The 14261-nt window shown below is 34.0% G+C and overlaps 1 protein-coding gene across 3 annotated transcripts in view; it reads right to left on the bottom strand.

Annotated features, from left to right (window-relative positions):
- Positions 1–14261, bottom strand: part of TUSC3 (tumor suppressor candidate 3) — a 261179-nt gene that overhangs the window by 113839 nt on the left and 133079 nt on the right. For all 3 annotated transcript variants that reach the window (XM_059384047.1, XM_059384049.1, XM_059384048.1), the window contains exons 4-5: positions 10611–10751; positions 6483–6623 (exon numbers count right to left, since the gene is read on the bottom strand). In XM_059384047.1, the coding sequence (XP_059240030.1) occupies positions 6483–6623; positions 10611–10751 (282 nt within the window). The remainder of the gene's footprint in view (positions 1–6482; positions 6624–10610; positions 10752–14261) is intronic.

The following is a 14261-nucleotide window of genomic DNA, read 5'->3' as shown; positions in this document are numbered from 1 at the left end:
ATTATTTTCCAGGTTCAAAGTGCACTGAGAAGCCTTCACAGTTTTAATACTTCCTAGATGCTCAACTGAGGCAGAGTGACAAAATGACTCCCCTACCCCCGCCTGCCAAAATAATAAAATCCTAGGCCCTGACAGCAGAAAACAATTAAGATGGCATTAATAAATCCTTATCTGTCAACAATGACTTAAATGAAAATGGATTAAATTATTCATTCAAAAGATATAGAGTGGATAAATGGACAAAAAAAGAAGACCCAATTATACGGTGCCCCCTAGACATTCCTTTCAGCTTCAAGGAGAAAAATACATTCAAAGAGAGGATACGGATTCCATGGAAATGGAAGCCAAAAGAATAGGGTAGCTATACATGCATCAGAAAAAAATAGAATTGAAGTGAAAAATGGTCACAAGAGATAAATAGGGTCATTATATAATGAAAAATGAGTCAATTCATCCAAAAAATATAATAGCTATAAGTATATATGACCGTATCACAGCACCTAAATATATTAAACCAACAGTAACATATTTGAAGGTAGAAAAAAAACAGCCGTACAATAGTCAGGGATTCTAATACCGCAGGTTCAACAGGAGATAACTCATCCAATCAATAAGAAAACATGGGCTTAGATTATACTTTAGTCCAATAGACCTAACAGACATAAAATGAACACTCCATTCAACAGCAGCAGAATAAATACACTTAAGTGTACAATGAACGTTCTAGGGGACAAACCATATGTTAGGTCATAAAACAATTTCTTAGCTAACTTATGATGGAAATTGTACCAAGTAGTTCTTCAAATATAATGGTACAAAACTAGAAGCTCACAAATATGCTATAGAACACACTCCCAAACAACTAATAGATACAATAGTGTGAAACAAAAGGAAGTGGAAACAATATACTAAAACTTACCAGATGGTACAAAAATAGTTCTAACAGGGAACTTTTCAGTAATAAATGCCTATATTAAGAAAAAAGATTATCTGAAATAACCTAATTTTCTATCTCAGGGAAGTAGGAAAAAAAGAACAAACAGCCAAAAATGAGCAAAAATAAGGAAATTGATTAGAGCAGAAATAAAAACTGGAAAAACCACAGAAATGATAAAACAAAGAACTGGGTTTTTAAAATGATAAAACTGACTAACCATTATCTAAATGAAGAAAAAACTGAAATGAATAAAATCAGAAGCAAAGAAGACATTTCAACTCATACCACAAGAATACAAAGGATTAGAAGAGACTACTATGAACAAACATACCCTGAGAAATTTATGACCTAAAAGAAATAGAGAAGTTCCCAGAAACACAATCCTATTAAGAATGAATAATGAAGAAACAGAAAATTGGAGACCAGTAGCAAGTAAGAAGATTGAATCACGATTTAAAAACTTCCCAACAAAGAAAAGCCCAGGATCAGACAGTTTCCCTAGTGAAGTCTACCAAAAATTTCAAGAGTAACAATCCTTCTCAAATTTTCCCAAACTCACTTTGTTTTCACTTTATTTCTTTTCAGTGTTCCAGAATTCATTGTTCTAAATTCACTTTATGACGCAAGAATTACCTTGATACCAAAGCCTGATAAAGACACTAGAAGAAAACTACAAATAAATATCCTTGATGAATACAAATGCAAAGATTCTCAACAAAATTCAACAGCATATTCAAAAGATTATACACCACGATTAAGAGGGATTTATTCTTGTATGCAAGGAGGGTTCAATAGGGGTAAGACAGGTGATATACTACATTAATAGGAAGAAAGATTAAATCAGCCATATGATCATCTCTATAGATACAGAAAAAGTATTTCATAAAACTCAACATCCTTCATGAGAAAAACTCTCAATAAATTAGATACAGAAGAAATGTAGCTCAACATAGTAAAATCCCTATTTGTTGGCCCCACAGCTAACATCATAATCAATAATGATAGGCTGGAAAGTCTCTAACATCAGGAACAAGACAAGGGTGCCCACTATCATCATTCCTGTTCAGGATCATAGTGGAAGTCCTGGACCAGTGGAAGCCCAGACCAAATGGCCAAGAAAAAGAAATAATAGGCATCCAAATCAGAAAGAGGAAATTAAAATTGTTTGTAGATGATACGATCTTATATACAGAAATTCCTAGACTCCACCAAAAACCTATTAGAATTAATAACCAATTGCAATAAAGTTTCAGGATACAAAACCAATATATAGAAATCAGTTATGTTGCTATAGACTAACAACAAAACATCTGAAAAGAAACTTTTTTTTTTTAAAGTTCCATTTACGTGGCTGGGTTATGGACATTGGGAAGGGTATGTGCTACGGTGAGTGCTGTCAAGTGTATAAGCCTGATGATTCACAGACCTGTACCCCTGGGGCAATAATACATTATATGTTAATAAAAAAGTTTTTAAAAAGGAAAAAAAGTCCCATTTACAGTAGCATCAAAAACAATAAAATTCATAGGAAGAAATTTAACCAGGGACATGAAAGATAATCATGAAAGAAAGGAAACAAATGGAAAAATATCCTGTGTTCACAGAGCAGAAGAATTAATATTGTTAATATGTCCACCCTACCTAAAATCAATGCAATCACTATCAAAATTCCAGTGACATTTTCAGATAGAAAAAAAATCCCAGAATTTGTACAGAACCATAAAAAGATGCCAAATATCCAACACAATACTGAGAAAGAAGAACAAACCTGGAAGCACAAAATTCCCTGAATTCAAAGTATATTACAAAGTAATCAAAACAATGGTACTGTCAGAAATAGACCAATGCAACAGAATTGCAAGCCCAGAAATAAACTCACACAAGTACTGTCAACAAGTATTTGACACTACATCTGTATCTTTGGTATTTACCAGTACCCCAAAGATACAGTTGTAGTGGAACAAAGGGGCACGTGCACCCCAGTGTTCACAACGGCCATGTCCACAATAGCCAAACTATGGAAGGAGCCCAAGATGCCTTTCAAGAGATGAATGGATACAATGGAATGTATTGTACAATGGAATACTACTCAACTATTAGGAAGGACGAATACCCATCATTTGCTCGACATGGATGGAACTGGAAGGGATTACGCTAAGTGAAATAAGTCAAGCAGAGAAACACAATTATCATATGGTTTCGCTTATTTGTGGAACATAAGGAAGAGCAGGGAGGAAGGACCACAGGGGAAGGGAGGGAAAACTGAACAGTAAGACATCAGAGAGGGAGACCAACCATGAGAGACTCTGCACTCCAGGAAAAAAAACTTGAGGGTTACAGAAGGGAGGGAGTAGGGGCATGGGGTAACTGGGTGTTGGGTATTATGAAGAGCTTGTGTGGCAATGACCACTGGGTGTTATATGCAACTAAGGAATGCTTGAACACTACATCAAAAACTAACGATGTTATTACTACATGCTGGATAACTGAACAAAATTAAAAAAATAATAATAAATAAATTCCAAAATGGCAAAACAACAAGTATTTGACAAGGGAATAAACAATACTCTATGAGGAAAGCATAGTCTCTTTGATAAAAAGTGCTGAGAAAAGTAGATCTTCAGATGCAAGAGAATGAAAATGAACACGTATCTTATGACAATCACAAAAGTTAATTCAAAATGGATTAAAGGTGTAAACATATGAAAAAAGCTCATTGACCTTGGTCTTGACAATATTTTGAATATGACACCAAAAGCAAAAGTAAACAAATGGGACTATATCACACTATAAAGCTTTTGCAAAGCAATGGTAACCATCAGCAAAATACAAAGGTAACTTACAGAATAAGAGAAAATAATCTGTAAATCGTATGTTGGAAAAGCAGTCCAAATGTGTAAGAAACTCACAGAACTCAAGAAAAAAAAATCCAATTAAAAAGTGGGCACAAAACCTGTATGGGCATTTTCCCAAAAAAGACGTAAAAATAACCAACAGGTACATGAAAAAATGGTCAAAAATTACCAGTCATCAAGGAATTGGAAATCAAAATCACAATGAAGTAACACCTAATATCTATTAGAATGATTATTATCAAAAAGATAAGGTTACAGTTGTTGGCAAGGATATAGAAAAAGGAATACTTATGCACTGTTGGGGGGAGGGTAAAAGGCATAGCCCCTATGGAAAACAGCATGGATTTTCCTTAAAAAATTAAAAATATAATGAGCTTATGATCCAGCAATCCTACTTCTGGGTATGGATCTGAAAGCCATCATATTTCTATCCTAAAGAGAGATCTGTACCTCCATATTCATTGCATCATTATTCATAGAAACCACTTAAGTGTTCATTGGCAGATGGATATGTGTGTGTGTGTGTGTGTGTGTGTGTGTTTGTGTACATATATCTGTATCTCCATTGTGTATGATACATATATACACACATACACATATTTCAGCCATTCAAAAAAAAACCATGCCATTTGCAACAACAAGGATGGACCCAGATAGCATAACGCCAAGTAAAATAAGTTAGACAAAGAAAGGCTAATACTTTATGATCTCCTTCGTATGCAGAATCTTAAAGGGAGAATAGAATGGTGATTTCCGGCGGCTATAAGGTGGGGAAAACAAGGAGATATTGGTCAAAGGGTACAAGTTCCATTTTTAAAATGTGTAAGTTCTAGGGTTATTGTTTATAGCAGTGTGACTAGAGTTAAAAATACTATATTATATACTTGGAAATTTCTAAGAGAGTAAATCTTAAATGTTCACACACACACACAGGTAATTTATATGAGGTGATAAAGGTATTAACTAACCTTATTATGGTAATCATTTTGCAGTATATACAAGTATCAAATCATCACACTGTATACCCTCAACTTTCACACAATGTTGTATGTCAGTTATTCCTCAGTAAAGTTGGGATGGGGTGGGGATTCCTTTCTTTATAGATAGCAAAGAAACAAACAAACAAAAAGCCTGCGTATCTAGATTTATACATTGTTTTACTCAGCAGTGTGGGTTCTCAATGCAGCAGCTCTTCCGAAAGGGTACTTATTTGTGTTACATGATTAACCAGGCCACCTTCTCCTTTTTTTCAGTTGTACACCCTTATTTTACAACATTGACATCCTGCTCTCCACAGAAGACCCCACAAGGGCCTTTCATATCCTTCAAGCTCTTAACGTCTATCCAGTGTCTCAAACTGAAGAGGGATCAGAATGGCTATTTGAAAGCCAGCAGTGGAAGACCATAACCCCTTTCTCTATTTTTTTTATCCCCAGGTGCAGAACATGGATTTTTGCCTACAAGTACTGCAGTCAATCAATCAATAAATTACCAACCATAAAATGGAGGCTCCTGAGTACAGTATTTTCTTTAACAGGACCCTGTCACTTTGCCTTAGGTGGCTCACAGGATATATGCCAGTATACAGAAGAGAAACTTTTACTGGACCACAAGAACATCTAAGCCAGAAGATCTGAGTTCACTACCATAGATTTTGCGTGTGCCTTTTTGCCCTTTGTCTATGCTCTTTGGTCAAGCATCACATCAAATCTTTTGCCCATTTTCTGAATTATTAAACAGTAAAATTGACTTTTTAATTCTTTTGGTGAATAGTTTTTACTAATTTTGTCATGGTGAGGAAGGTTCCACTTTAAGAGTTTGGCCCCTACAGTTTCCACTGCCAACTGCTTTCATGGTCTCTACTGTTCTACCATGGGATTGCCGGAGGAATTGAGGTACAAGAAAATAGAAAACAAAAAACAAAAAACACAAGAATCTCTTCTACTGTCCTTGAGCCTGAACTAGAGGTATCTCCAAGATACCTCTCTGTCTGCTCCAAATTGCCCAAACTCAAGTCAAAGAAAACCAAAATAGGAGATGTAGAAGGTTGATTATTTTTTATCTGCTAATTAAATGTCATCTTGAATGTGGGTTTTCTTACCTGATCTGCTGGCTGACCTTTACTTTTTAGAAACACCAAATACCTGAGCAGCTTTGCACTGACTCTAGGTTTATAGTTCTATTAGCAGGAGAGAAAGGCTAGTATGTACATATGCCATCTTACCTATAAATACATTGTCTGTTTTTTTAAAACCATGATTTCTATCTTCTTGGTAGCAATAATTCTTCACATATTCTAGATATATGCCCCATAAGCATGTATTTTCCAAATATTTTCTCTGAGTCTATGGATTCTTCTGAAGAACAAATATTTTAATCTTAAGTCCAATTTATTTATTTTTTCTTCCATGATTTATGCTGTTTGTGTTATACAGATTTTGTATTCTTCTGGAAGATTTATAATTTTAGTCTTACACATGGAACCATAATCCATTCTGAATAACTTTTATATGTGGTGTGGGCTAAGGGTTTTGGTTCATTATTTACATGAGGATATTTGACTGTTCCAGCACAATTTGCTGAAGACTGTTCTCACTGAATTACTCTGACACCTTTGTTGAAAATCAGCAACCATACAACTTACACTATTTACAAAGAAACAAGGAGAAAAATATACTGTAATAACATACCAGAGATACCATGGCCCAACCAGTCTTGTTATAGATGAATTCCAAGTTGTTCCTTCTTAGATAGAGCAAACCGCCAACGAGTGACACTAACAGGGCCAAAGCTATGGTGCCAGAATAGTTGGGTGGTCTGAAGACTCGAATCTGCAATCATGCAATGAAAATTTTTAGAGCTGAATGAAGTAAACTGTTTTTTCTCTTGACCATATCCTAGTCCTTCCAATTTTCAATTCCAAAACCTCAGAAAGGTGATACTCTACTTTTCATTTGTGGAACTGACTCCTTTTATTCTTTACAAATCAAAAACATATGGCTTCCAACATTTTGGCTATGTAAAAAGACCTGCTTTAGATAACCAGTTAATATACACACACATGACCTATATTTAACCAGTTAATATACACACACATTCTCTATATTTAACCCACAACTTCTGTGTTTCACCTATGAAACATGGGATCATCTAGTACAGGGGGAGGAAATGGGAGTGTAATTTATTTATTATTCCAAATTGGGACATTTTAACATCTTTAACATTTTTTAACATCTTTACCAACATATAATACATATACCATACAATTCACTTGGTGTACAATTCAATAGTTTTAGTATATTCAGGGGGTTGTGTAACCGTCACCAAAGTCAGCATCAGAACATTCCAATCACATCAAAAGAAAACCCTTCAGCAATCCCTCTGGTATACCCCTCACCCTACAACACTAAAAGGCCATGAATCTACTCTTGTCTATACAGATTACTCTTTTACTAAACTTTTCATATAATACATGGTCTTCTGTAACTGGCTTCTTCCACTTAGCATGATGTTTTCAACGTTCTTCTTATAGCATGTTTCAGTACTTCATTCCTTTTTATGGCTGAACATTCCTTTGTACAGAAATACCACAATTTGATACCAATTATCAGTTGATAGGCATTTGGGTTGTTTCCACCTTGTGGCTATTACAAATAATGCTGCTATAACCATTCTGGTACAAGAATTTGTGTGGGTACACATTCTCATTTATCCTGGGTATATACCTAAGAGTAGAATTGCTGGTTATATAGTAATGCTATGTTTCCTGGTTTGAGTAATTGCCCAACTGTTTTTCAAAGTGGCTGTACCATTTAACATTCCCACTGGTAGTATATGAGAATTCGGATTTCTCCACTTCCTTGCCAATACTGTCTCTCATCTACTGATTCCAGCCAACCTAAATGGGTATGAGATACTAAGTCACTGTAGGTTTTATTTGCATGTTCCTAATGACTGATGATGCTGAGCATCTTTTCATTTACTTATTAACCACTTGTATATTTTCCTTATACAAATGTCTATTCAGATTATTTTTTAATTGCATTGTCTATTATTGAGTTGTAAAATTCCTATATACATACTAGATATAAGTCCTTTGTCAAAAAATGATTTGTAACTATTTTTTCCCCTTCTGTGGGTTGTCTTTTCATTTTCTTGATGGTGTCCACTAAAACATAAAAGCTGTTTTTAAAAAGTAGATGGCATTGTTATGAAATCATGATTTCAAAGTATATACAGATCTTGGTTCTAATAATATTTCTTACTAAAATTAACCAAGGCTCTGAGAAGAGATGTATAATTGAGTGCTACACAGGGCAGATTAGGTGGGTAAGCCTGAAATATCTTATGTCAGGAAATTATGTCAGGAAAGTAAGAAAATGCTCAAAAGAAAATAACAGAGAGCGGGCCACCTGGGTGGCTCATAGGGTTAAGCCTCTGCCTTCGGCTCAGGTCATGGCCTCAGGGTCCTAGAATCGAGCCCCGCATCGGGCTCTCTGCTCAGTTGGGAGCCTGCATCCCCCTCTCTCTCTACCTGCCTCTCTGCCTTGCAATTTCTCACTCTGTCAAATAAATAAAATCTTTAAAAAAAAAAAAAAGAAAATGACAGATGTCACACCGACACAAGAGCCAGCATAAAGAAGATTCTGCTAGTCAAATCTAGAACAATTTTAGTACCAAAATATTTAAAGTATAGTAGTAACTTACTAACCACTGGAGAAAAAAATGCAACTCATGAGTCCCTACCAATGACTGATAGGTAGGAGAGGAGAATTCTTGCTCACAGTAAAATGCTGAAGGCTAAGTAGAAATATGGAGGGAGGAGAAGTGGAACATCATCATTTTGCAACCAGTAAAATTAGGTAAAATCTGGATCAAAGAAAAATCACCAATGGATGTTAGATCTAGGTAAAAATTTTGATGAGGAGTATGATATTTCTCTGATCTTCAGGTGTTTCCACACAGACAGCTTACTAATTACAAGGAGGGTCAGTAATTATACAGCAGAGGAATGGAAAACACTCTGACCAGATAATCGAAATTAAAGATCATCAATGAGAGTCAAGACAGATATCATGACCAAAACATGACCTATGTAGTACTATGGTTAAGAATGTGTAAATAGAATCTAATCAGAAAAAAAAATCAGAAAAAAATAAATACCAGGCAAATAAAATGAGGATCATTCTATTTAAAAAGTGAAAAAGTTTTCAAGATGTCAGTGCGTTTAAAAGACAAAGATGGGCTATGGAAATATTCCAGATTAAAAGATGCTAAAAAAACCCTGATGACTAAATCCAATGATGAACTCTAGAACGGATCTTGTACTGGAGGCATGAAAATGCTATTAAAGGGTATTTTTAGGTCAACTGACAAAATAGAATATGGATAGTAGCTCAAATAAAAATATTACATCAGTGTAAATCTGTGAAGGTGATATCTGTACTGTTCTTATGTATGTCTCAGGAAATGCAGTTCACCTTCTGAAAAGAAATATATGTGCGTCTATGAAGTATGTATATAGGGCGATAGGAGTGGGGGGAAATAAAGTGGTAAAGCAAAAGGGGTAAAAAAGTATATGGGGGAATTTGATAAAGGTACACATTGGTACTATTTGCATTATTTTCATGTGTGAAACTTTTTAAAGGTTGAAATTATTTCCAAATATTTCTTAACAAAAGTATATTTATCATATAACTTAAAGTGTAGATATTATCAATAGATTAGAATCATATCTGATGAAAATTCAGTAACTCTTATAAAGAATTAATAGTACTTTTTCAGTGTTACACTTAGTATCTTGTATGAACTGTTATCACTGCAGAACCGAATATTTGCAAATGATTACAGAAAAAAGATGACAAGAGTTAACAATGATGTCAAACACCCATCTTGACTAAGAATAAATATGTTTACACCTTATGGTAAAAACTGCATATTCTAGAACAAATGTACTTTAAAATTACTGGTTATAATTGTTCACTATAGAAAATTCTGGTGAGATGAAGGAATAAAGCAGCCTTAAGCCCACCCGCATAGACATTAACTACCATCAAGATTTTTGTTTGTTTACTTCCTGAATAAACTCTCTACATATCTACATTATATTTATGCTTTACAACAAAATTCTAGATCATACTATAAAGGCTATTTTTCTAACCTTGAGCTGCTTTCTATGTCAAATATACCTGCAGACCATTTTTGGCCATACTATATAGTACATTTAAGTAGTCTCCTATATTTAGACATTTCACTTACTTCCAATTGTTTTCCATTTACAATGAATGTTATTTAAAAAATATTTCAATGGCTAAGTATTTGAATCATCCCTAATTATATCCTTAGGTTATATTTCTAGAAGTAGAATTAGTTAAATTACATAACATAAAGACATTACACACACTTAGAAAGTTATTCCATAGTTCAAAGAACAGTATACATATTTTCTCACATGGTTCATGAAAAGTAGTATATCATTTGTATTTGCCCAAAAGCTAAATAAAAAGTACACTTTTTAATTAGAATTTCTTTACTAATACCTCTGAATAATATTCCATATATATTTTAGTCTCTGAAATTACTTTTTGCCAACTTGTGTGCTTTTTAATGGTTCTTAAAATACCAATATACCATTATTCTAAAAACCATTTAAATTCACCTAATTCAGTCAAACTTCAGCTTATGCTACCACACGGTTTTCTCTAAACAAGGAAAAATATTCTATAGAGTGGTTTTAAGAATCCTTTGGCCTTACTACAGTGCTGTAACAAACCAAACTAATTAGTCTATTATTAAAACTGTAGGGAATAAAAACATACATGAACATCCGTTCTGTCAGCAATCCACTTTGCTAGTTGTTCAGCAGCAAATCCAATTCTTTGAAGGTCAAAAGTATCAGCTCTTTTTGGTCTGCCTTTTGGAGGAAAATGCATGAATGTAGGAGCAGAATTCATGTTGAGCTGTAAAACGTAAGATAAAAAATACTAAATGTAATATTGCAGCAATGTTTATATCTCATTAATCTAACATTTTATGGTTTTTTCTGCATGAATTTTAAAAAGATAGAATTTATTATGAAAATTCAAGTGGCTTTCCAGAGCTTAATTATTGTATTTATTCATTGTAATATACTACTGACTGAAAAAAAAACTTGTGTGTTTGACTAAGTTCTCGAAACCTTCACATATACTGTACTATTTCACTTAAGCAGTTATTAAAGAAAAAGTACTGGCACTTGTTGAAAAATATAAAGGCATATGAGCATTAATGACAAATTATTAAATTCTCTATTAAAAATTTAAAGTCTTCTTAAAAATGATGATTATATCAGAAACCAGCATTTTTGTTCTAAACAACCTGAATTTACCAGATTACAGGAGAAATCCACAATGATAATCTCTTTCTGCTCAATTGCTCTATTAATTCAAGTGTCTTACAATGATTATATCTCACAACTCTTTTCTATAGGTAGTTCCATTTGAAGACTGTATTGAATAGAATACTGCTTTGATATAAATGGTGCCTATTAAGAATAACTAAAACAAATGTTACCTTAATTTGCACTGAGTGGCAAACTATAAAAATTATATAAATTAAATTCTCACTGCTAAGGAATTATGAAAAATGCCTCAAATAAAACACTAATAGATTTTTGGCCTGACAGGCAGTATAGCTCAGCATTTCACAATACTGAGAATGAAAAGTGAAATCAAAGTAAAAACTGTCATACCAAAGTAAAGATACAGCTGTACCAACAGTGGGCTTGCTTGTTGTACATTAGGAAGGCTGGTTAAAGAGAACAAAACCCACAGTCACCAGTTGCCTTCTTGTCTGTGCTTTTTCCAATGCCAGATTTTGTTACTGTGTGTTTCCATGGTGGGTGCACAAGAGATAACGAGAGCCAACATGTAAATAACATATTACAAGTAAAAACTCTCTGCATTGGAACAAATTCCTAAGGTTTAAGATCTAAAAATCTGAGAGTTAAAAAATAGTCTTATTCAAAGCTTTCATCTTCATTAAATGTACAAATTCCCCAAGACTATACACAAAGCAGGGTGCTAGTCCACACCTGCTTCTAACACACCATAATCATTAACTGATCGGTCTGTTATCATTCACTTAGCCTCAATATGGGAATCAAATATAATTGAAGTTACTTTCCCAAGAATACCCCAGTAAGTTTTATCATTCCTGTTAATATTCTCTTCGGAAAGCACAATGTTTTAAAATGTCAATTCAGAAAGAGCTCTTCAACAAAATGTGGTTCCATAGTTAGTAAGAAAAGAAACCTAGCATTAAAAATCTTTTAGTTCTCAATAAAGCAAAATATGTACTTTCCCTGTTTTTGTATATTATAATTCCCCATAAAACCACTAACTGCTATAACTTTTATGCATTTTTAAATAACTCTTATTGCTAAGCCAGAGGCTAGGTTTTAGATAAGACAAAACAGTTCTATATTCAGAATTCTGCTGAATCAAAATTAACCTGAGGAAAGTTTTCAAGTAAAAACAATCTTGATGTCAACTTTCATATCTGTCAAACTTTAAAAAAAATCTTATGTCTAAAGCATACAGAAGAATTCAATAATCATATCTAACAATATATCTATAAGGTTATATACTGCAGCCTGTATGGTCAGTATTCAGCACACAGTTTGAATTAGTTGCCCACATTTTAAAAATAGAAAAATTTCATATAAAATTCATATTTGAGTTTCTCCTTGAAAAAAGCAACTCCAGCTACACGTGCCCTGCATTTGCTAACCACAGCTAGAACAAGCTGTATCCCTCTGAGGTCAAGTTTGCTCCAGTTTGCTGAAGTCCTCATCCACACCATACTGTTGACTCAACAATGAAATCAACAGCATAGTGTTCTGCTGAACTTATTTTTTAACAGTAGTTAGGAGAAAATGAAATCAGAGTATTTCCACTAAAGACTTACTTTATAAAAAATGACCCAGAAAGACTTTGTTTTATAAAAATAGGAGAGAACATATGTAATTACGCAAGTAAAGAACCAACGTGTTTAATATATTAAGAATGTAGTACATATATAAAGATACCATAATTCAACTAAACTAATACCATAATTCAACTCAAATACTTAGTTTACAAACTTGGCCAGGAGAGATACTTGGGCTTGAAGCCTCTGCTCTCGCAGGCACATTGGACCTGGACAGCTATTTCCTAATATGGCAGAGAGAATTCAAATATATAATGAATAGCACTTCACCTGATGATTTCTAAGGTCAATTCTCCTGAGAGTCCATGGAGACGTATAAATTCCATGAATTAGTATTTGGTTCTTATAGTACTATAATTTTCCTTTGTAAAGTCATTTGAAATTACAGATGGTCCCTGACTTAACAACTGTTTACCTTGTGATTTTTTAACCTTACAACGGTTGCAAAGTGTACATATTCAGTAGAAATTGTGCTTCAAATTTTGATTTTTTATCTTTTGGTGGGGTGGTGATACACAACACAGTGCTCTCTCATGATGCTGACCAGGCGCAGTGCACCACAGCTCTCAGTCAACCATGCGATCATGAGGGTAAACAACTGATATACCAACAACCATTCTATCTTTCACTTTGACTACCATATTCAATAAATCACAATGGACAATTCTGTCCAACTGTAGACAATTCAAGTGTTCCGAGCACACTGAAGATAGGGTTGGCTAAACTATGATATTCAGTAGGTAGGTGTATTAAATGCATTTCTGACTTACAATATTTTCGACTTAAAATGAATGGCTTTATCGGGACATAACCCCAATGTAAATCAAGAAAGATCTGTGTGTGTGTGTATATATATCTGTGTGTTTTATTATTATGGTAGTATCACTATCAGCTCCATGATCTGTAAGCTCTTTATGGGGAAGAGCTATATATGTTTCTCACCAATCCGCTGATCCTACAGAGTAGAGAGTCAGTAACATTTGTTGAACAGGTGAACAGAAGGAAACATCCCAAAGGACAAATAAATTTACAGAGGAAGAAATAAGTGAGGAATACTAACAGAAAAGACCAAGAATAAAGGGTATTGAACGCAAAAGGAAAAAAAAGGAATTTCTTATTCAACCAGAAACTGGCAAAGATGAATGCATGATCAATCTGGAAACAAATAAGCAAAAATACTTACTAATGGCCCATGTATAATTAGCAAGCTAGATTCTTTACAGAACTAAATGCTTTTCCATGACCTGATATAGTATTATGTCAAAGAGTGTCACATGTGAGAAAAATAAAACAGATCAAACTAATCAATGCCATGTACTACAATAAATTTTACATTTGAAAAGCACTGATCATGTAGTGCTAAGTACAAAAATATTAGTGGCTGCCGGGGAATAGCATAAGAACTAGAGCTCTGGGAGACAAACCACTGAGCTCGAACTTTGGCCCTATATTACACTAAGTTTGTAAACCTAGAAAAGCAACCTTTCCATACTTGATATTCC

The sequence above is a fragment of the Mustela nigripes genome, chromosome 18 (assembly GCF_022355385.1).
Source record: "Mustela nigripes isolate SB6536 chromosome 18, MUSNIG.SB6536, whole genome shotgun sequence".
Classification (NCBI taxonomy): Eukaryota; Metazoa; Chordata; class Mammalia; order Carnivora; family Mustelidae; genus Mustela; species Mustela nigripes.
This window is presented reverse-complemented; position numbering and strand designations above follow the sequence as displayed.